General features: G+C 51.8%; 6 protein-coding genes across 6 annotated transcripts; 2 read left to right on the top strand and 4 right to left on the bottom strand.

Moving 5' to 3' along the window:
* Positions 1-4,991: 4,991 nt before the first annotated feature.
* MYCGRDRAFT_110980 (uncharacterized protein) lies at positions 4,992-9,268 on the bottom strand (the record flags this gene model as incomplete). Its single annotated transcript, XM_003849129.1, has 3 exons — positions 4,992-5,063; positions 5,128-9,182; positions 9,256-9,268. 3 exons carry the CDS (start codon positions 9,266-9,268, stop codon positions 5,034-5,036), a joined length of 4,098 nt encoding a protein of 1,365 aa, XP_003849177.1.
* Positions 9,269-10,098: 830 nt separating this feature from the next.
* On the top strand, positions 10,099-11,716 carry MYCGRDRAFT_96131 (uncharacterized protein; the record flags this gene model as incomplete). The annotated part of the gene is made up of 3 exons (XM_003848765.1): positions 10,099-10,224; positions 10,275-10,356; positions 10,419-11,716. The coding sequence occupies 3 exons, from the start codon at positions 10,099-10,101 to the stop codon at positions 11,714-11,716; spliced, it is 1,506 nt and encodes a 501-aa protein (XP_003848813.1).
* A 321-nt stretch (positions 11,717-12,037) lies between these two features.
* On the bottom strand, positions 12,038-12,772 carry MYCGRDRAFT_49004 (uncharacterized protein; the record flags this gene model as incomplete). The annotated part of the gene is made up of 1 exon (XM_003849128.1): positions 12,038-12,772. One exon carries the CDS (start codon positions 12,770-12,772, stop codon positions 12,038-12,040), a length of 735 nt encoding a protein of 244 aa, XP_003849176.1.
* A 2,697-nt stretch (positions 12,773-15,469) lies between these two features.
* On the top strand, positions 15,470-15,967 carry MYCGRDRAFT_28145 (uncharacterized protein; the record flags this gene model as incomplete). The annotated part of the gene is made up of 1 exon (XM_003848766.1): positions 15,470-15,967. A coding segment is annotated over one exon (498 nt), but the record flags the coding sequence as incomplete, so codon positions are not given.
* A 700-nt stretch (positions 15,968-16,667) lies between these two features.
* MYCGRDRAFT_96134 (uncharacterized protein) lies at positions 16,668-17,276 on the bottom strand (the record flags this gene model as incomplete). Its single annotated transcript, XM_003849127.1, has 1 exon — positions 16,668-17,276. The coding sequence occupies one exon, from the start codon at positions 17,274-17,276 to the stop codon at positions 16,668-16,670; it is 609 nt and encodes a 202-aa protein (XP_003849175.1).
* A 1,310-nt stretch (positions 17,277-18,586) lies between these two features.
* Positions 18,587-21,245, bottom strand: MYCGRDRAFT_96135 (uncharacterized protein; the record flags this gene model as incomplete). Its single annotated transcript, XM_003849126.1, has 4 exons — positions 18,587-20,460; positions 20,514-20,800; positions 20,852-21,161; positions 21,215-21,245. 4 exons carry the CDS (start codon positions 21,243-21,245, stop codon positions 18,587-18,589), a joined length of 2,502 nt encoding a protein of 833 aa, XP_003849174.1.
* Positions 21,246-22,386: the final 1,141 nt, after the last annotated feature.

Below are 22,386 nucleotides of genomic sequence, written 5' to 3' on the forward strand. Positions count from 1 at the left end.
AGGCACGTTGCCAGTATTCGCCGCGCTGCCAACAACAAAGAGCCTTGAGAAGGACGACGAGACCGATCATGAGCCACATGGCGAGTCCAATGTATCACGCAGGAGCAAGGGCAGCAGGCATCCACCGCATTGCTTTGATGGTCATCGTGTCGAGATTATGGCCAGGCATGAATCAAGTGATGGCGATGTTTGTTCACCCTGCGACCGCGCGCTATAAATCCGCAGTCCAGGTCATGCTGCTGTGAGCGTCTCCGCGCACGCGAGGTGAATGCTGAAGCCGACGACATCGTGGCACCTTCACAGCAAGCACACACTGTCGAGTGACAAGCCATCATGGAAAATGAACAACTGAACCATGCATGTTGCCCAGCGCATTCAGGGATCAATAACGCTCATGCTCTCCTTGGAAAGACAGCGATACCGCAGTGCAGGACTGTTGGTGGTCAGTGCTAACAGCGGACTTATCGCTCGGTCCTCGCAGTCATGGCGACCCTACGCAAATTGAATCGAATTTAACCACAGCGGGCCCTCGCTCTCCGGTCACTCTCCTAGTGGACATTTTGAAAGGGATTTGCCGAACACATCGATGATTCCATGCCTATTCCCCTGCTCTCGACAGAATCCGGACCCGTCTCGACTCTCGAGCCATGGCACTGGAGATTACGCAATCCAGTCCATGTACTCAGTAATGAAGTGCCATCCGTGCTGGTCCGGTCCGGGGTCGACATTGGATCACAAGTCGAAACACTTCCAACGAAGCCGCTAATAAATTTCCGGATTACAGTTCTACGGCATCCTGGCAATGAACGAACAGTCGAGCCACGTGCTCCTAATTAAGCTAGAAGAGAGGGCCAAGCTGTGCACGGGCTACGCTGTGCACGCTCGAATTTCGAGAACGTCGAAATCTATAATATTAGCTAAACTTCTACGAATTAATACACTACAACTATAGCTCCGATAGACAATATATTAAAGGAGCTAAAAGAGGCAGAGGTAAAGAATATTTTAGAAACTACGACGAAGTATAATGTCTATCGTAGCACTTTATTACGACGATAGCGTAAGGTTAACGAATCTCGTACGCGACGCGATAAGAATAACTCGATTTTATTATACTAATAAGAGCGTACCCTCGTAGCCTATATTAACACCCTTATACGTAGAGGCATTCTACCGATACTAGTAATAGTTCTTACCTTTATTTACGATATTACGAAGGTTAGGCTAGAGCGGAAATAGATACGACGGTTCGTAAAAAGGCATAAGAAGTATATTAATTCGAGATACCTTAATCTACTAGATAAGAGTAGGAAGAAGGCGGACTCTTTAAGGTAATATAAGGCCTACTTTAATATACTTAAAAGTAAGAAGGAGTTGTAAAAGGTGCAGTTAAGAATAGAGTAGCAGTATAAATCACTTCAGAACAGACTCGATTCGATACTCTCTCGGAAGGAGGAGATTCTACGTATTCTTATACCTCCGGGCGCAATCTGGCTTAAACGAGCTCAAAAGGCCTTAGTAGGGGTGCATATGCCGCTGAGGCAGGGGATCAGATGCCGATTGTCGGTATTCGGCGGAGGCAGATGTAACAGGAGTAGTATAATATTAAGGCTTATAATACCTATAATATAGACGAGAAGGGCTTCTTAATTAGTATACTTTAGAAGTTATAACGGGTATTTACGAAGGATTACTTCCTCTTAGGCCGGCTTATTAATAATATTTAAGACAGTAATTATAAATAGATTACCTTAATAGCGTATATCTATACTAACCTAACCTTATTACTACCGGCATTAATATATAAGGTAGTAACTAGCAATATCTAGTCCTTATAGCTATAGGACTTTAATATTAATAAGTACTATACCTTCTTCGCATTATTACTAAATAGCTAGACTAATAATAACCTTAGACTCTACTAGCTTACGAAGATATTCGAGCCTTAAACGAGGTAGAAGGCAGATAGAGGCTATAGACTACTTATTATTAATAACTATAGATTATACGTAAACATAGTATTCTTATAGTTCTATATAAAACACCGTATCTTTATTATAGTGTTTCTACCTTATTTAATATACCGCCTATAACCTCTAGATATTAGTATCTTCGGTGTACTATCTAGCTACTATAGTTCTTAACTATTACGCTTTATCTAGTAGTCCGAAGGGCTATTAGTAGTAATAAAGCGTAACTTCTTCTAGCTCTTCTAGCTAGCTTATAAGAAAGCGTTTATACTAGCTAATATTGCTTCTAGCTTCTATAAGACTAGCCTTTATCTACTAGATCCTTCGCTAGTATTAAAGAAGTTTTAAGAGCTTAAGTATTAGAGGCTAGTACCTAAGGCTACATCGGCTGTGCCGATGCCTAGGCTAACGCCTAACGGACGAACGCCGGTTTAGAAATCCACTAGGCCGAATCGGGAACAAGCTTCCTTTCGGCCGACTAGAAGGCTACGTATACGCTAAGCGACGCTACGCGCATATATAGCTTATACTCGACGTTCCGCTGTTCTAGATAGATCTTCTTTTCGGTAGCTTTAGAATTTTATACATTCGGATCTGGACCTTTGTACGCAACTTCGGTTTAGACCCTTATATTAAGGGCAAATATATCTACTTTAGTAATAGCTCTTAGCTAGGTACCGCTAACGACGACGACGACGATTTAAGGCTAAGCACCGCTAGACCCTCTACTACCGGTATAGACACCTCTATTATCTCTAATAACTAGTAGGAGACAAGACGCCTAATAAAGAGCGTATTAAAGAAGCCTAAGAATAAGAAGGAACGTAGAGCAATTTAGAAGCTTATTAACACCCTTATATATATATAGACGTAGAATTAGCTATTTAAGAGCGAGTATAGTAGCCTACGCTAGTCCTTTAAGAATAAGAAGTAGAAGTAATAACGTAGTAAGCTATTACTAGCTCTACTATAAGGCTAAGTAGTATTGTAGTATAAATAGTGTCGAACATAGTTTATAGTATAGCGTAGTTTTAGGTCTTAGCGATGTATAGTAGTCGGATTCTTCCTTTTTTAAGGATCTAACAACAACATTACCGGTCGTTAGTAGCACTTAATACACTTTATAGCTACTACTTATTTCTTAATGTAATTCTACGCTCGATACCGCGCCCGTAAGGCACTTATACACTCACCTCTTAGTGCCTTAGGTTAGTAGTGGTCGATTCTACCTACTACATTTTCTAGTAGACGATGTAAGACTCTTTACGGCTCCTTTATACGAAGGAAAGGGTATACTCGGTAAGTGCATAAGTCGTCTATATTATATATAACAGTTATAGGAAAACTCGGATCTACGGACGCACCCCTTAAGGACTCGGATATATAGTACTAAGAAAGACACGCGGTATATAGAAGCTTTACTCGTACCGAAGACGGTAGTCGTATACTCGTTCGTACTATAGGCTATTAATAGGGCGAAGTAGAAGCACTTAAATTAAGGAAACCTAAGCGTATGCCGAATCTATAGTATAGCTTATATAAGGTTACTAGAAACATAGCACATTTAAGAACACTAGGCGCATAGTTACTCGTATTATAGCTTATTTAAGGCTTAAGGAAACCTAAACGTATACCCGCTCGTAGTGTAGTTTATATAAGGCTTATAGTTTACCTCTACTCTAAAGACGGCGTATATATACCCGCTCGTGCTATAGTGCGCTAACATAGAGTACGAGGTGATCTCTTAATGTTTAAGGTTACGGTTACTAAACGCATAGTCGCTCGAATTATAGTTTATTTAAAGTTAAGGCTTAAGGACACCTCTAATCTGAAGACGGTGTACGTATACCCGCTCGTGCTATAGTACATTACTATAAATTGTAAGGTGTAGACGGACGTATGCTCGTACGTAGTATAGTCCACTCGAGATTAAGGAATTAAGGAAACCTAAATGCGTACCGAATCTATAGTACGGTTTATATATTGTTACTATTACTAGAAAACCTAAATGCACGTCTACTCGTAGCGTAGTTTATGCACGGCTTAAGAATTATAGGAATTACGGATTAATAGCACACCTCGAAGACACGAAGAAACTAGATAAAATCTAACTAGAATTACTAGATACCTAGAGCGTAGGCATACTAAAAACCCTAAAAACTAGATGCCTCGCGATCGATATAGCACTTCTTCTCTAAGGAACCGGCGACTATAATCGTCGATTCCTATACTCCTCCGACACTTTCCGGCGATCGCTTATCGCTATATATTTTACTAGCAAGATTACTACTCGATCTGCAATACCTCGTTTGCTATTAAGGATCGAGTGGTCTAAGGGCCTAACTTAGTAAGGATATCGCTGTTTAGAGCCGGCTCTTAATATTGCGGTTTATAGATTACCCTCCGAGTAGGGAACGCACCGACTATATTAAAGAATCTTATAGAACCGAGCATTCGTACTTAAGTACCTCCTTATATATACCTAACATTTCGAGGAATTATCGCCTTCTGTACTAATTAGTTGACGATACCTTAGCTCCCTTATTTCGAAGTTTATACCCCCCTCTTGTTTTAAACCTTACCGACACTAATCGCTATGTCTTTAGGCAACACCAGCGACCCTACTAAGGCTACGGCCGCATCCTCCTCAAGCTCGAGACCATCTCAACGGACGTGACTCAAGTAGTCTCTTCATTAACAAGAAACAACTGCCCAGTAGAACCTACCATTCAGCGCCCAATCCCAGCGATATTAAAAGGATAAAGTCGTCGAGCCGTGTTCCGTCACGAACCATATGGTAATACACACGACTTCAATTGACCGACAAACCCAACGACAAATCGACCTCCTACAACCAACCAACGGCGTATCATCACAAGCAACGTCGTCTGCACTGACCAGACATCCTAACCTGTCCTCGAAACTTCTCATCGGACCATCACACATACCACATGTCATACCCCAATTACATCCACCATATCCCCTACTTCAGCTGAAAACGTACACCCATATCCATCGTATCCATCACATCCACATCCATCATCCACATCCCTTGTCTCAAAATCAAGGAGGTCCACTCAAATGATCCACAGCCTAAATTCACAACGTGTCAGCAAACCTCCCTCAACCCGCAATACCGCAGTGGGCCAGAACTCACCCTGTTGATATCATAATCATACTTCTCCAACGCATCCAGCGCCTCACCTCTCGGATACCCCATTCCCGTCAATCTCTTCAAAATCGGATCATCATGTTCTGTGCCGGGTGTAATCGCCCCACCTCTCTCCGGTCCCTTCGGCTTCGAAAGAGCACTACTACTCCCCGCGACCGCCGGCGCAGCAGACGACGTCCCAGGCGGACTCGCGCCCCAAGGATCACTCGCCGGCAGACTCGTATCCACCGGCTTGGCGCTGTCTAGACCGGAAAAGATAGCGTCCCAGTCATGTTGTGCTGTAGCAGGAACAGCGGGACTCGTTACGCCGCCAGAGGCGAAGACGCTGGTGGTGGAAGCGGTGGGTTGGAAGTTGGAGAAGCCGTTGTTTGTTGGTTCTGGGAGGGTGCGGGAGGCGCTGGGCGTGGCTTGGGCGGAGGCGAGGGTTGTCGACATGCTGGCTGCGGGAGAGTCGAAGGCGGGGTTGAAGTCTGCGCCGGAGGGCTCGGAGAAGGAAAAGTCGAGGTCGGAGGCTTTGTCTGCTTCTTTGGCTTCGGAAAGGTCGTCGAAGGCGTCGAAGTCGTCGAAGGTAGGGTTGTGGGGTTGGGTGGAGGTTGCTGGGAGAGTGTTAGTGGTGTTAGAGCGAAGGAAGCAAGAGGCAATGATCTCACTAATCGCCTGTCCAGGTGGAGCTGGGAAGGTATGTGTGCCGCTCGAGAATGGAGTGTGTAGAGTGCGCTGCGCCTCATTCTCCAGCCCGACCTCACGCACGGACGTCCCAGCTGGTGGCTCAGCTGCATGCGCTGTCGGGCCGGTAGGATCTTCTCTCGCAGGCAACAGTCCACCGAACTCGGGCGGGAACTGGTTCTCATCGGTATGCTCTCCAGTACCTCCGTGCGAAGGCTTGTCGCTATCCTCGTATGTAGGCGGCGATGTTTGAGCCGTGATGGGCGGTAACGCAGCGGCAGCGGGAGCCACGGAATCAGCAGCGACTGGCGCCTGAGCTGCCGATGCTGCCGGAGCTGCAAAGTCATCTCCAAATCCTGTATCAGTATCGTCATCACTATCACTGTCCTCTGGCTCGAGGTATTTGATCTCCGGGAACTCAGAAGCAACGCCATTTGTTGGTGCGCGGCTGCTCGACGGCGCGAAAGGATCCTCATCAACTTCCCTCGTCTCCGCCGCCTTGTCGCCAGCTCCAAACCCAGCAAACGCCGAGTCAAAGTCGTCCGGCTGCGATTCCTTCTCAAAAGGGGTCGCCTCTGGGAAGGCACCAGGAATAGCCTCATGCGCGGCCGACTCAGTCGTGGAGTCCTCCTTGAAAGACGCCAATGTAGGTTCGGAAGACATTGGAACCTCTTCCCTCGGCGTCTCGATACCACTAGCCCGACTAGCAGGTGGCAGCACACCGAGCGAGCTCGTATCACTACCTGGCGCGGCTTCCTTAACACCAACAACAGGCAGATGAGAAGCAGAAAACTGCTGCTCCTCGGGAGGTGGCGGAGGTTCAGCTTGGAGCGGCGCCTCTTTCGGGATATCCGGCAAGGGCGGAGTCGCGGAAGGAGTGTGCTCGCCACGAGATGACACGCTCTGCAACGAATCGGACATACCGTGCGGTCCTGCCGACGACGAAATGTTGCGTCCAACGAATGAGGTCGCCGGCGGTGTCGAAGTACCACTAGACTGGCCATTCGGCGCGAACGCAGCAGACGGACCAAAAATCGCATCGAAGGCGCTAGGGTTGGGTCCCTTCGAGGTCTGAGAGGCAGTGATCGGAGTTCCGGATCTTGACAAGTCTCCACTCTGGCTGGGCTTCACGAAGAACGGGTTGTTGGCGCTCATAACGCTCGCAGCTGGGCTCACCACGTTCGAAGTGTGCTCAGGGTAATCAAAAGTAGCCGAGCGAGCCTGCGCTACATGCTCGGTCGCTTCTCGTTCAAGATCAGCCTTCTCACCCTGCAGACGATCCCGCTCCCCTTCCCCCGTAGCCAGCTGCTTCTTGTTAATGCTGACCATGCCCTTTTGTTGTCTTGCGTCAAGCTTGAGCTTCTCAATCTCAGGCTTCAGTCTGGTCACCTCGGCATTGATCTGCGAGATGCGCTGCTTCAAATTCGCATTCTCTTGTTGGTCGGTCTGCAAATCTTGCGACACCTTCTGATGCTGCGTCTGCAAGTCTTGGTAGCTCCCCTCAAGCATGGCAAGCTCTTGACTCAGCTTCTTCGTCGACTCGCGTGATGCGGCTAATTGCTGTTCCAACTCCTTGACCGCGCGGACCTCCTGCTCGTACTGTCCTCGGAATTGCTGAAGTCTGATTTCGAGGTCCCGCTTCTGCGTGTTCATCGTGGTTGACTCAGCTTGGCTGGCGCTCTTCTTCGCCTGAGTCTGCTCCATTTGTGATCGGAGGTTGCCAATCTGGTTGCTCATGTTGGCAAGTTCGGTCGTCTCGTTGGTGAGCTTTCCACTTTCCGCCGCGCTGGTATCATTGTCGCCCAAGAGATCGTCCGCTCCTGAAGACTGCGGCATTGGAGGAGCACCACGTGTCGTAGCTGCCTGATTCGATGCAAATGACCCACCAGTATTCTGCGAAGCAAGACTAGCACCAAACGCAGATGTCGGCTGGAAGGGCTTGAATCCAGTAGGTTGTGCCTGGATCGATGGAGGCGCCTGAAATCGCTGGGGTGAGCTGGGAGTGGCAGGACTGCCTCCTGAGAAAGGGTCGCGACTTGCAGACATTCCTGTCGTTTGAGGCTGCAGTACTGGTGCCTGCTTTATGGTTGGAGATGATGGCTCGTCCAGTCCGAAGAGGTCGTCTGCGGCAGACTTGGGGAGGTTTGAAGAATTGGCGGCATTGTCGAATGCGGGTGCTGTGGACTGAGTCTGCTGTTGCTGCTTGCGCATGCTGGGAGGGACAAGACCTGGAGGTAGGAATGCTGGCAGAGGACCAGGGTTTGGAGCCCGCTGCTGCCGAATCAAGTACATGGCAACAGCAAATTCATCCTTGTTCAGCTGACCTTCACTGTTGATGTCTGCAAGATCCCAGATTTGCGCCAGGGTCTCCTCTGGCAGTCGCGAGTCCGAGAAGAAGGTAACGGCTTGTTCTCCCGTGAGCACGCCTCTCCGCTGCGTGTCAATCGAGTTGAAGAATTGGTCAAACTTGCTCTTGTCGGCTGGGGTGATAAGCCACGGCGCACTCGTCGCTTGAGGCGGCTGCCCAGGCGGTGGTCCGTATCCAGATCTTGCGAGTGGACTTTGAGTCCTTGGGATAGCACCAGCAGAGCTTCCCGAGATCTGCCTTGGAATTGCAGTGGGCATGGTCGGCTGCCTCGCGGGAGGAGGTCCTCCACGTCTCGCCGCAGCTTCATACAACCCGGGTGGAAGTGTGGTAGGCAGCGCAGTCATTGTTCTCGTCTTCATACTTGTCAACATATGCATTGCCACGATGAACTCCGTCTGGTCCAGCGCTCCTCTCTGCTCCCGATCGGCAAGCATCCATATCCGCCCAAGCACCTCGTTTGGAAGCCCAGCTCTTTCAAAGATCGCCTTCGCCGTCGCTCCATCGAGTTGTCCATTCTGCGCACCTGATCTCTCGAATAGTCCCGAGTATTGCTGCACCTTTTGCGGATCCAATGGTGGGATTCGAACAGGCGGATTGCCCGACGCCTGCGGTTGCAGTGCAGCAGGAGGAAATCCCGCCGCGCTCGGACTGGGCAGTCCACTTCCCGTCGCACCGGCAGGGCCACCAATTCCCGGTATTGTCAATCCTTCAAACTTCGGTATCGGCCCCGGCTTGAATGCCAACTCGGTCGTAGGCTCTCTCCCAGCTTGATAGTGTCCAATCAACCTTAATACCATGCAGAATCCAGGCTTCGTGAGAAGACCTCGATTCTCCGTGTCCGCCAGCTGCCATATTTCTCCGAGGACGTTGGGCGATACGTGGGTGCGTTCGAAGAAGGTGACTGCGTTCTCGCCGGTGACGACGCCGAGTTGGTCCTTGTCGGCTTGGGCGAAGAGGAAGGAAAAGGCTCGTTTCTCGTCGGAGCTCAGGTTGAGAATCGCGTGCTCTGAGGGAGTGTTAGTATTGCTCTTTGCTGTCGTGTAGGCTGCCAACAACGATGTTCCAGGTAGTATGCGTACCGTTGTCTGACATGGTGGCTGGTGGGCGATGGCAGCGTGCATCCAGATGTGGCCCGGGCTGGTGAGGAGGAGAGGGAGTGTGCCAAGGGTGAGCAATGCGGTAATGTCAATCCTCCAATGTACCAATGCAGAGGTGAGGTGAGGTCTGGAGCTGCAAGTCGTCGCACGTGTTGATAGACGGATCTCCCCTGCAACCAGACGGAAGAGAGATTGGGAGTGACGACGACCCGAACTTGCCGACCCAGAGGAAAGAAACTGCCGGGACGACGACCTCACGTCTTCTGCTCCTCTCACATGCTTCTTCTCTCATTCACTTGAACAACGACATGGCCAATTTCAGTTCATCTCAGTTCAACATGACGCATGGAGGAACCGCTGAAGATCTGCTGTCACGTGCTGATCTCTGTCGGGACAACCACGAACGACCTGAAGCGCTGCAGGGACGGTGCCATTACGTGCGCGACGGTCTATTCTACGTCCGTAAGCATCGTGGCCGGACGAGACATATGGGGCAAATGACAGGAAATGTCCTACTTCCGTGAGCAGAGCATGAGCAGTCGTCGGCGTCAAGCCTGCTTCACTCGTTGGCTATTCAGCAAATGCACGCTCTGGTACTGCACGCGGTGGGTGGATTGCCCATCAAGTTCAAGCCTGCGTCTGGGGGTAGTTCTAAGTCGACGGCGTATTTGATGATGAGATCGCCGCTGACTGTCTGCAGATGACAGAGCTTGTCCGAGCATTCGGATAACTGTTACTAGAGGGAAGATTCACTTCTCTGGTGGACCACAAGGGTATAGACTTCAAAGCTTCAAAGAAAGCCCTGCTTTGTCACGGTACTGACTCATGATCGCAGTGCTGTTGTGCCTGCAAAGTTCAGCTGGCCCCCAGATACCGAGACATCTGCGTTCGTTGCTTTGCCTGGGCAAGCCGGCCAACCCTACTGCTTTGAATATTGCCTCGCTTCTCGGTGTAAGTATGCCAGAACAGAATTGCTTCACCGCCTATCTAATACTACCCAGTCGGAACGCAACTCTACACCCGACTCTTCTGTCAACGTGGGGATCAGCTACGCGGAAGACTATGGAGGCGACAGCGGCGAGAGTACCTTGCTAATTTAAAGGCCACACTTTCATACGCTACCATCAGGCGACATCGTGCCGTAGAAGATGCCCGATGGAAGGAGATCCGAAGCGGCGCTGGCGCGATCGATGATCGCATCGTCCTCGAAGCAGAACGCTGCACGTCCACGAGCGATATTGTTGTGCTTGAGTCGGGGAGAGGTCGACTTCGGAAGACATTGAATGAGCGCGGTCAAGCACCGCCCGAGATCTGCGATTGCTCTATTGCGCATGACCAGTCTGACGCCGCCGGCAACCCATGTCCTGCGAAACACAACGGTCGGCCGTCTATCGCGAAGAAGGCCACGACGATTCCAGTTTCCAACGCCATGAAGATGTTCGCCCAAATACCCAACTCTGATGCCGCGAAAACTGCCGCAGATGGCAAAGAGATTATGAGCAAGACATGCGATTTCTGCAAGAAAATCAAGGCTCCCCCGAGCGGTAAGAAGCTTGGATTGAGACTCGAGGGCACGCAGAAAGTCATTAAGTACATTCCTCTGAGCGACCCTGCCGGGTTTGACACTGCGCATCGCCAAACGTCAACTGATGCGGTTGAGTCGCGGGAGTCGCCATTGGATTCGGACGAGGATGATGACTCCGTCGCTGCTGCGTCAGAAGCTGCGAAGTCTGCTTTGTCCGAAGATCAAGAGGACGATGGTGAGTACAACGATGGCATGTCTCCAGATCCAGACGAAGATTCGACTCTGGTGGAAGACGCCGCTGGGGAAGACGGAATGGACGCAGATCAAGAAACCTCTGCAAACGCACAAGAGCAGTCGACAGCTGTCCAAGACACAGTGCTACCTGCGCCTTTCGATGAGCAAGGAGAGAGTTCCGTCACCGCACAGGAGCAGTCGGCAGTCACGCAAGACGCCACCACACCTACACCTGACAACGCTCAAAGCGCCGGTCCAGAGACTGCTGATGCGCCGGGTCCCAGAGCCGTGAGTTCTCCGCCCGACTTGAGAAAGCGGGCCGGAGATTGCTCGCTCGAAGAACCTCCCGCCAAGAGACTGAGCGTCACTTCCAGCTCTACGGCTAGGGATGAAGATGACGAGGAAGTCGACCCTCCGAAACCGGTCATCAAGGTTGAGGAGAGTGAGATCATCGCCATCGAGGACGACAGCGGCGACGAGGTCAGCCACAAAGCGAAGCGTGAGCAGAAAGTTGGCGGCAACAGCATCAAGAAAGCCCGGCTACAGCACAGACTTCGGATTCTGGCAATTGAGAGGGAGGAGCAGCGCATAGCCAAGGAGACGCTGCAAGCTGAGCATGAGCTCGCGGCTCTCGAGCGATTGGAGACCGTCAAACAGGAGACGGTGATCAAGATCGAAGATTGAGAGCTGCCCACGGATGGGCGAGCCGTCACGAAAAGTGTCCTCCCGTGTTGACCGAAGTGCGAGGGTGGACTTGGCTTATGCGCATGAAGTTCGCGACACGGTTCAGCAGCAGGCGCCGAATGATGGCGAGCGATAATGAAGCGTTTTGTTTTCTTCGCGGAGCGAGGACTGGTTAGAGGCTACTGGGCTCTGTTTGATAGCCCGACCAACCAACTCACTTACCGCCACAAGTCCATCACAAGCTCGGCGCTGGGTCTAACAGCATATTTCGACCGCAATGAAAATAGCATAGCATAGCATAGCATCATCACAAATCCCGACTCACTTCTCCACATACTCCTCAACCCCCTCAGTCCCCCTCCCATTATCCCAAAACAACACCGCACCCCCGGGAATCCCCTCCCTCTTAATCGGATTTCGCATCCCGCCCTGCTCACCCACCCACCCCACCAACGTCTCAAACCCACACCTCTGATACCAGCCCTCATTCCCCTGCGAACTCGTCACACTGCACCCCACGCCCTCCCCCTTTGCCTTCTCAAAGCCCCACGCCACCAATTCCTTCCCGAAACCTTGCCGTCCTTGGGAAGGGTCAACGCCAAGCAGCACGAGGTCCCAGACTTCGGAGCGGGTTCCGGTCCAGAAGTGAGCGCAGTAGGGTCCCGCCTCTGAGAGGATGGGAAGGCGAGATGGGTCCGCTGCGCGGTTGGGATAGGCAAAGGACTCGAGGTAGGAGTAGGTTTTCATTGCTGCGATTTTCGCCGTCGTGAGCCATCCGTCTCCAGAGGACGAGGAGATTCGATTCCAGTGGGCGCAGCCGGTGATGATTTCTTTCGAGGTATCTTCAGGATTCGATTTATAGGACACGAGGACTTGATCCATGGAGCCGAGCCAGGCGAGACGGAGTTTGTGGAGGAAGGTTAAGTATACATCGTCGGGATACTGCTCGCGGTGTGGGTGCATGTATTGGCCGTAGAGGGGTTCGTTGAAGAAGGCTTTTGCGAGGACTTTGGCTGCTGGGACGAGGTCTGCGTAGGTTGCTGGGCGGATGGGCATTTTGGGCGGTGTGGGAAGGAGAGATGGGGATGTTAAGTGGTGTTGTCGAGGAGAATGCCACCGGGGTTGTATACTTATATATGGTGACTGCGGAAGTGCCGGGGGTCTGGACTATTGTCTTATATCGCTCCTCGACTGCATTACTGCTGACCACTCCTGCATCTGACGAAGTTTTCCCGATGATGTCGAAATCGAAGTCAGACGCAGGAAGGACTTGCCTCTTTCGATCATGGTCCGATGCTTGGGACGGAGTGAAGTGAAGTAGAAGTCGGTCGCATCACGTGCACGGTTCACGACTTGCACAGCTCGAATTTCGAGAACGTCAAAACCACGAATTTAGCCAATCTTTAATGAATTTTCACAACACAACCATGACACCAATGGAGTCTGCATTGAAGGAGCTAAAAGAGGCTGAAGTGAAGAATATTTCACAAGTCGCGGATAATTGGGGCGTTCACCGTAGCACCTTGTCTCGTCGATACAATGGGGTGACTATTTCTGAAGCCGAATACCACGAAAATACCATGATTTTATCACACCAACAAGAGCGCACTCTCGTCACTTATATCGACACCCTCACACGCAGAGGCATTCCACCGACACCAGCAATAGTTCTTACCTTCGTTCAGGACATTGCAGGTGTCTTACCACACCCTTCCTGGGTCTCTCGATTCGTAACTCGGCATCACAAAACCATCAACTCCAAATACCTTAATCTACTCGACAAGAAGAGGAAACAGGCCGACTCAGAGCATCAATATTAGGCCTACTTCGACCTCCTTAAAGAGAAGATACGGAAATACAACATAGAGCCGGAAAACACGTACAACATAGATAAGAAGGGCTTTATAGTTAGCATGCTTCAAAAGAGCCGGAGAGTCTTTACAAGGGCTTACTTCGACAGCACGCGGTTTATTGGACACTTACATGATAGTAACCGCGAGTGGATCACGTTAGTAGCTTGTATCTGTGCTAATGGATCCTTACTGCTACCATGCCTCATTTACAAGGCCGAGACCGGAAACATTCAGTCCTTATAGCTGCAGGATTTTGAGGACATTCACGAAGCGTTCTTCGCGTCCTTACCGAACGGCTGGACTGACAACACCCTCGGATTGCACTAGATAAGGAAGGTGTTCGAGCCCTTCACACGCGAGAAGTGTGGAAGGGGATACAGGCTCCTTATTATTAATAGCCATAGCTCTTACGTTAACATAGCGTTCTTGGAGTTCTGCGTGCAACACCGCATCCTTGTGGCTGTCTATCCACCTCACTTAACGCACCGTCTGCAGCCTCTTAATGTCGGTCTCTTTGGTCCATTAGCTACCTTTTACAGCCTCAATCTTTCACGAGAGATCTTCCAGTCTGAGGGACGCTTAACAACCGGTAAACGAGACTTCTGGAGGCTGTTTTGGCCAGCTTATTAGAAGGCCTTCAAGCCGGCCAAGATCCTTAATGCGTTTACCAAGACTGGCCTCTATCCACTAGATCCTACACCGATATTGTCTGTGTTTAACGAGCAGCAGGATGCCAAGAAACAGAGCAAGAAACAGAGCAAGAAGCAGAGCAAGAAGAAGACACACAGTAGCAGTAACAGCAGCAGGCCTACTACTTCACAGAGAAGCCGGCCTAATACTGCAACGTCTGTGCTTGCAGCTGCAGACTAGAGACAGATAAGGGCGTTAGTTAAGGACTGCGTAAAGGAGGCACAGGATGACCGAGATAAGCACAACATTTAGAAGATGAACAACACCTTCCTTCACTTGCAGACTAAGAACGCGCTGCTCAAGAGCCAGCTTAAGGGCCTTCGTGAATCCTTTAAGAACGAGAAGAAGAAGCGACAGCGTAGCAAGCCCTTGCTCCCCCCTAGTAGTACAGCAGCTCAGTTCTATTTACCGGCCAAACTGAAGGCCAGCATAGCAGCACTTGCCGAGAAGGAGCAGTTAAAGGTTGTTAAGAAGCAGCAGAAAGAGGCTGATGCTATTGCTAAGAAGGTGGACCATTAATTAAGAGCTAAACAGCGGATACAAGCTAAGGTAGACAGGCAGGCTAAAGCGCTGCAGAAGAAGGCTGAGAAGGCTTCGTTGCTAGAGACGAGAATGGCTAATTCACAGCTAAATACAGACCTCCGAGCCTCTGCTCGCACAGCCTCGCTAGCCAAGCGCTGCAGAAGGAAGGCAGTAGTAGATAAACCGGTACTAATTGTGGTGTTGAAGGTAGATACAAGCCGGAGGAGGGGTAAACAAGCAGCTAAATCCTCTCGGCCACCAACACGCATAACATTAAGGCAACGACTTCAGGCTGCTCAGAGCTGATAGATATAATCAATACCATCATTTTGAGCTACATATTATGTCCATTAGACTAGTAGTTGTGACGTTATTAGCCATGGAAGTGGTGGTGGAGGTAGAAGGATTCTCTAATTGCGACCGTGCACGTGATGCACCGTGCACATGGTGCAGGGCACTTCTACAATGCTTGGCGGGGAAGGTCGAGCCGAGAGAAGAGAGTTCCAAGGTTGTGGAGCTCGAGACATCTTTCGAGCTGTATACAACAACGACATCCTTTTGATATTTCAATATGGGATGGCTATGGGGATCGTCCGTGGACGACACTGTTGTGCCGGCACAAGATAATGACAAGAACAGCCTCGCCCTCACAGAAGAGCAACGACTCCGCATCTTCGGCCGACCCAATCCGACTCCCTCCTCATCAGCAACCTCAAAAACGCGCGACCAACAAGCCGATGCCGACCTCGAAGCCTTCCTAAAAGAGATAGGAGCCTCCGACCAGACCGCCACGACTACAAATACCTCGCAGACCGCGCCACAAGAACCCCCGAAACCACACTTCCCCTCCCGCGTCCGCCCCGACGGCACCCTCGACATCTCCCCTCAAGCCATCTACCCGCGCACCATGTCCTGCCGCGCCGCTTTTGACCAAGCATTCTACTGCCAATCCATCGGCGGGAAATTCAACGATATTTACCGCTACGGTCACCTCCGGCAGTGTTCTGAGCAGTGGGGTGCGTTTTGGTTTTGTATGAGGACGAGAACGTTGCCGGCACATGAGAAGGAGAAGGCGATTAGTGAGCATTATGCGATGAGGGATGTGGAGAGGAAGAAGGTGGCGAATTCGGAGGATGTGTGGGAGTTGAGGACGACGGCGGTGGAGCGGGCGTTTGCGAGGGATTACGATGATGAGGAGGGCGTGGGGAGCGGGTTGGTTGGTGGGGTGAAGGAGTGAAGCATGGCGTGATAGAGTGAGGTTTGGAACAGGGCGATGAGTCCGGTGACGGAGCTTGCGAGCTGTTGCCTGAGATGTTGTGATCAAAGGCTAGGCGATGACTTTGACCACGCAGTCTGCAGTCTGTTGCCTGCGATGTTGTGATTTCACAAATTGGCAAACTCTTTTCGGGGAGAAGTCCGATTTCTGTGCTGCGGACACAGCAGACGGCAACACGAAGCGGCAGCAGTGCGCGGAGATCGTGCATTTCGGATGCCATCGACGGGAAGCGGCATTGACGGGCTACCTCCGAAGCTATTCTGGACACAGAGGCAGCAATGAACACATTGATGAAGCTGGAGCAGGAAGTGGCCTGGCGATTGAAAGGGAACGATCGAGGCTGGAACTGGTGGCGAAGATAAGATGGAGAAGATGGAGAAGATGGAGAAGGACATGTTGTAAGATTATACTCAGGAGCCTCAAGACCAGTGAGGGATATCTACGCTAATGGATGAGACATCAACAAATCCTGAGCTGTGTCTGTTCTTTATGATACAATATCGGCCGTCTCAGTGTTCGTGTCGAATGCCGTTGCCAGCAACCGATCCCTCCGCTTCCGGAAACCGCACTTTGACAGGGACAAATCGAACACCCCAAGCCTGCCGTGGCTTCAAGTGTTCCTCGTCAACCGCAGATTGAACGGGACGTTGTACGGCGAAGGCGAGCCCGTCACCCGGAGTTGGCCAGGACGATTCACGCCATTCCAACCCATCCCTCTCCTCGGACCGTTTCCTCCCCATCCGCCTCCCCATCCGCCCCGCCAACCTCCGCCCATTCCACCCCACATACCGCCTCCTCCTCCGCCCCTGGCAAGCTGTTTCCAGTACCTCTGATCCCGTGCCCTTCCTTGCCCGCGGCCGTGGCCACCACCCGGCATGAAGACATTCACTTGCTGCTGCTGCTGCTGCTGCTGTCGCGCCATCTGCACCAGGTCCCGATACTGCTGCATGTCGGCCCCAATCTGAATGCCTTGCATCGACGCCTCCTGGGACATTTGCTCGAGATATTCTTCCAGGTCATACGCATCCCAGAGGCCGAGCGCGACCATGTCGTAAACGTCATATTGACCGCCACCGCCGAAGCCGCCACCAAGACCGCCGCCCCAGCCCTGGAGACCTCCTCCATTTCCGAAGCCGCCCATACCACCGAAGCCGAAGGCAGGCGATATCATGTTTTGTGGTAGGAATGGCTGGCCGCCGAAGAAGGGGTTCATGCCCATTGTGCTGAGTCGATTAGGCCGTCAAGGTTTGAAGCTGAGTTCCAGTCAGTCAACCTCTCATCAAGACTTCACAACAAGCAGCTTGACCCACAAGTGTATGTCCTAATGTCACCGAGATGAGTCTGAGTCTTGATCGCGATATCTCAGACCAAGCGTGTGGACAGTATGCATTCCAAGGATCGATCACAAGTCAGAAGAGAAGTGTTCAATTCGAGGGATAAATCCACCTCTGCCCGAGACGGCTGCCCACCGCGCTTATATGCCTCCGTCTCCCGTCGTCGCACACTTCTGCCTCCGCGAACCGCGCGGACTGCGCGTGACTCTCGTGGACCTGCTCCCGTTGCCCGACTCCGCCAAGCCAGCAGTCACAGGAAAAGCTCTGGGCAGAGGCCGCTCTTTCCTTGCTGACATGCAACTGTAACTGCAGTCAGAGTCATGTCGGACGGACACCCGCGTCCGTCATGCACAATTGCAAGGAGAGCAGCCTTGCTCGCAAGTTATACCAATGAACGCGCGAGCCGCGATATCTCCGCTGCGATGTCTCCGTTGCTTCGCGAGCGAAGAGTCGGAGCCACGCACGAGTCGGAGCGAATGAGCGGTGGACAATGGCATGCATCGAAACGCATGGAATCGAAATGCCGCGCAAGGACCCGAGTTGGTCGATCGGAGATTGGGCATGTGTTGCAGGTCTGGTGGTGAGAGAGGCTGAGCTGGACAGGTGAGCGATGTGGTGCGACTTGAGAAATGTTTGCTCTCCGCAGACGCTACCTCCGTACTCCGTACCAAGGAAAGCTCTCGGGTGTTCGAGAGCGCATGGGTGCACGTCAATCCAATTGGGTCACGGCAGTTGCAATGCCTTCTGACATATCCGACGGCGACCAGTGATTTCTTCCCTGACGTCGTGATTGAGCAAATTCTTCCTTGCTCTGGTGGCTTCCAAGCGGTGTGATCAGCGAGCTGGAGGCAACGGACTGTAGCTGGTGACTCTTACTCTTGGTCGATGATACGGTATCATCGCGCGGAACATCAGGCAGCGCCTGCGGAAGTGGGATGATGAATTGCCTGGGACTTTGGACAACGTCGGGCAGAAGTCGGCGGAGTCAGTCATGTCCATTGAATCTGTCGAATCTGATGCCCAAAATTACACATCGTCTTGCTTACAATGCGCCGTACACCGCCCGAGTGCTCTGCCTTATTCTCATCCAAGGTCATTCCAGACCATCCCATTCAACAAAAGTGACACCCGCCATCGCTCCGAAGTCATCCAATCCGTCTTCCCACATTACGCTGTACATCGTGCTATCCATCAATCAATCCTCCTCTCCAACCAACCCCACAAGCCTCCTCTCCGCCAACTCCATGATCTTCTCCCCCAACGTGCTCAATTGAAACCTTGCAGCGATCTTTCCTGCCGCCTCTAACATCTTGCCCGTCTTATCCCGCATCAACGCCGCCACTTCTAGCGCTTTCATGCCTCTCTCCTCACCTTGCCGACACTCCGCCGCGACGAGCTGCAGCAGCACTTTATCCACTTCCCGCTCCATGACCGACACTTCCGCGCGCTGGGTCGATGTCGCGTTGGTGTTATCCACCAAGTCGTGGAGCAGGGAGTGCTGCACCGAGAAGCGGACGTATTGCTCTTCAAAGTCGCGCTGGCGCACGGTTTCGTCGTCCGGGTCTTCCTCCTCGAGGTCCGCGGGTCCGGAAGAAATGGGGATTTTGAATTCAAAGTCGGAGAGCAAGGGCCGAGGGAAGTAGGGATACTTCTCGCCGCCTTTGAGGATGATGCAGTGGAAGCGGTTCTCCGCCACGGCAACGGGCCAGTAGGTTTCTTCTTTGCGGCCGCTCGCGAGGCGGGCGAGGGTGCGGGTATCGAGGAGGGGAACCCATTTCGTCTGGCCTGGGGTACGCCAATGCTGGAGTACGAGCAGGACGCCTTCGCTGTCGTAGATGCAAGGGTCGCCTTTGTCACTGAAGAAGACGCTGCGGAGCTCGGTGCCTTCTGCTAGAGCGAGGATGTCTTCGTTTTGGCAGATCTCGTCGCGTTTGACATTTTCGATGGTGTAGAGGAGTCGTGTTGTGCCGTCGCCGCCGACAGGGCCGTTGCCTACTGTCATGACATAGTCACGCCAACTTGCGCATGTGACTGCGGGTGTGCTCTTTTGTCGGTGGACTTTCATGGCGAGTCCGAATAGGCTGTAGATTCTGACGTAGCCGGCGGTGGTGGTGACGACGATGCAAGAGTCGCTCAGTGACATTGATGTTACGTCCTCGCCAGCGGGGAGCTGTGTTCGCCACTCTGTGCGTGACGTCCATGTCTCGTGAGGCCGATAGAAGATGGTGGATGGATTCTCTCTGGAGGACGGGCATGAGAAGAGTGTGCCTTTGTTGTTCAAGCATGCCTTGTCGTAGCGGTAGATGTCTGTGAAGTGGAAGTCACGGTGCTCTTGTCGATCGTAGAACTCGACGGTCACCGTGTGGTGAGTGTCCTGATTGACAGTCCACACAAACCCTGTCAAGTTCAAGCAGAGGTAGCGTCGGTTGCCCTTCCATGGTGTGCTGCCAGGCTGGAACGCCTCTCGAACTTGGGGTTGCCATGTGCTGAAGCCCGCTGCAGCGCGCTTCGGATTCGGTCCAGCTATTGGGCCTGCTGCACGCTTGCCGAAGTGATTTGGCTCCTCGGCATATCCTGCGCCATCGTCATCCTCGATAAATGCATCGCCTCCTTCGGACATGGCGTCTGGGCCGAGCAGGTCGTCCAGATAGTCATCTTCGGCGGTGCGCTTCGGCATACCGTTTGGCAATAATTGCTTTCGAGCATTCCCAGACACCTCCGAAAGAGGATCGTTGAGCAAAGGCGACGGCTGCTGCTCTGCTCTTGCCAGCCTCCTATGATCGTCCGAGAGAAAGTCCTCCCGAATGAAAAGCTCGCCGTTGTTGTTGGTATACGACAACACGTTGTCCTTTGGATGCCATTGTATGTCCAGGATGGTGTCCCGTACGTCGGAGTATGTTTTGAGCAGCTTCTGTGATCTCGCATCCCAAAGCACGAGGCTCTTGTCCACGCCAGCAGTGATTAGCAATGCACCGTTCGGAGACCATGCCAAGGCACTGATGTCTGATTTGTGCCCTCCAGCAAACGTCTTCTGGCGACTGAAGTCACTACGGGAGACCACCTGTAAGTCTATGAATGTGTTAGTCGTGGAGCACTCCTTCAAAGGAGAGATACGAGCTCACCTTTACTTTGTGTCGGCACGACGAAAGCCCTGCCATCCGGATGCCACACTGCCAATGTGCTCGACTCCGAGTCTGTGCTCTGCATACCAATCAATCCGTCCACACGCTTGATCAATTGCGGCTGTTCAGAGCTGAGTGAGTACATGTAGATGATGCCATCTGTACAGCTAACTGCCAAAGTAGCTCCACTCAAGTCGAATGAGACATGCTTCGCCGGTCGCGACTGCTCACGCAGGTACATGATTCTGGACTGGTCGGCGGTGTTGACAATCTTGACTTCGAGCTCGCTGGAGGACAATATCAGCAAGCATTGACATGGACACATTGGTACAACTCACTCGCTGGCCACGGCCACCCATTGTCCATCTGGCGAAATGGCAAGGTCTCGTACAGCTCCGGTGCAGCGAGTCAAGATCTCCTCCATCTTCTTGGTGACAAGAGAGTACTTCACAACTTCTCCTTCCTCGGTCGCAATGACGAAGAAGTCATTCGTCGCGACCACGGCGAGATGATTCTCGGAGGAGACATCGATGATCGCAGGCTCATCGTCGGAGCCATGGTCGAAGATGCGCACGGCACCGTTCAGGCCTGCCGTGACGAGTTTCTTGCCATTCGGAGTGTAACTGAAATATGTTGGACCAGGCGCATCTGAATGTTGAAATCAGTATACATTGATAGTCAACACATAAAATTGTACTCACGAGCCGGTCGTCCTCGCAATGCTGTCGACATCGTTATTGTGGATGTCGATGCTGCGAATTCACTCTACGAAAGAGGTGAAGTCGAAAGTACGCGACTGCCGTCGCGTCAGCTTCGCGAAAAAGAACGCTAGTCCGATTCATTCACCCGTTGCTGTGCAGCTGCCAACATCAACATTTGCATCAATTTCATCGCAACCAGAGACATTCTCCAACGAAGTACACATTTCAAGTGCGTATTGCTGAATGCCTTCCTGGTTATGCGAATCGCTATACTAACGCCATTCCCATCAGAAACGCACACAATAACACATCACAAATCGCCAATATGAGCAACAACGTGCAAGATCCCACCGACAGCGTCAAGTCCGCCGACACGCCCATGGACACTCAAGAGCATACCGACAAGGGCAAGGGAAAGGCGATCGAGCCGGAAGCTATGTCCGAGGACGACGACGATGAGGAGTCCGCGGAGGAGGTAAGCATTGCGACTGGACATGCTACAAACGCCGGTAATGGCTGACAGCATACATCAGGGCGAGGGCGAGCCGGAAGAGGCCGATGAGGACAACATGGAGGAGATCGACACGGACAACATCGTTCCCGGCCGCACTCGTGGAAAGGCCATCGACTACGCTGAGGCCGCCAAGCAGCTCCCGGAGGATGACGAGGACGATGAGGATGATGAGGACTTCCAAGAGGACGATGCGATGGAGGAGTAAGCGTGTCACGCGCGCAGTCGATACCTACATTGGTTGTTGGAACGAAGTCATGACAATACGGCATGTCTATAGGCACTTGGAGGAGGAGAGGTGCACTGAGAGAGTAGCTTCACTGTGCCGCAACAAACCTCTCACGTGGACACTTGCATAAGTCGCGAAGAACCAGCGGACACATCATAAAGGACATGCACTGCAAGAGCATGGCTTACGGAGTTGTGGTCAGCTCAGACATAGTGTACATCGCAAAAAAAACCCAAAAAATGATATGCGACGAGGACGAGTATCAAGGACATTCACGATCAGGTGTCACCCACAAACTGTTCTCCATCGAATACGTTGCGTAACAGTATAGTAATTGCAGTCGCTGTATCGCAAATGAGTGTGTAACGACAATATCCAAGCGGTGAGCAAGCAAACGCCCACACGGGAGTGAAGCTCACATGCAAAGAGGGG

The sequence above is a fragment of the Zymoseptoria tritici genome, chromosome 10 (assembly GCF_000219625.1).
Source record: "Zymoseptoria tritici IPO323 chromosome 10, whole genome shotgun sequence".
Taxonomy (NCBI): domain Eukaryota; kingdom Fungi; phylum Ascomycota; class Dothideomycetes; order Mycosphaerellales; family Mycosphaerellaceae; genus Zymoseptoria; species Zymoseptoria tritici.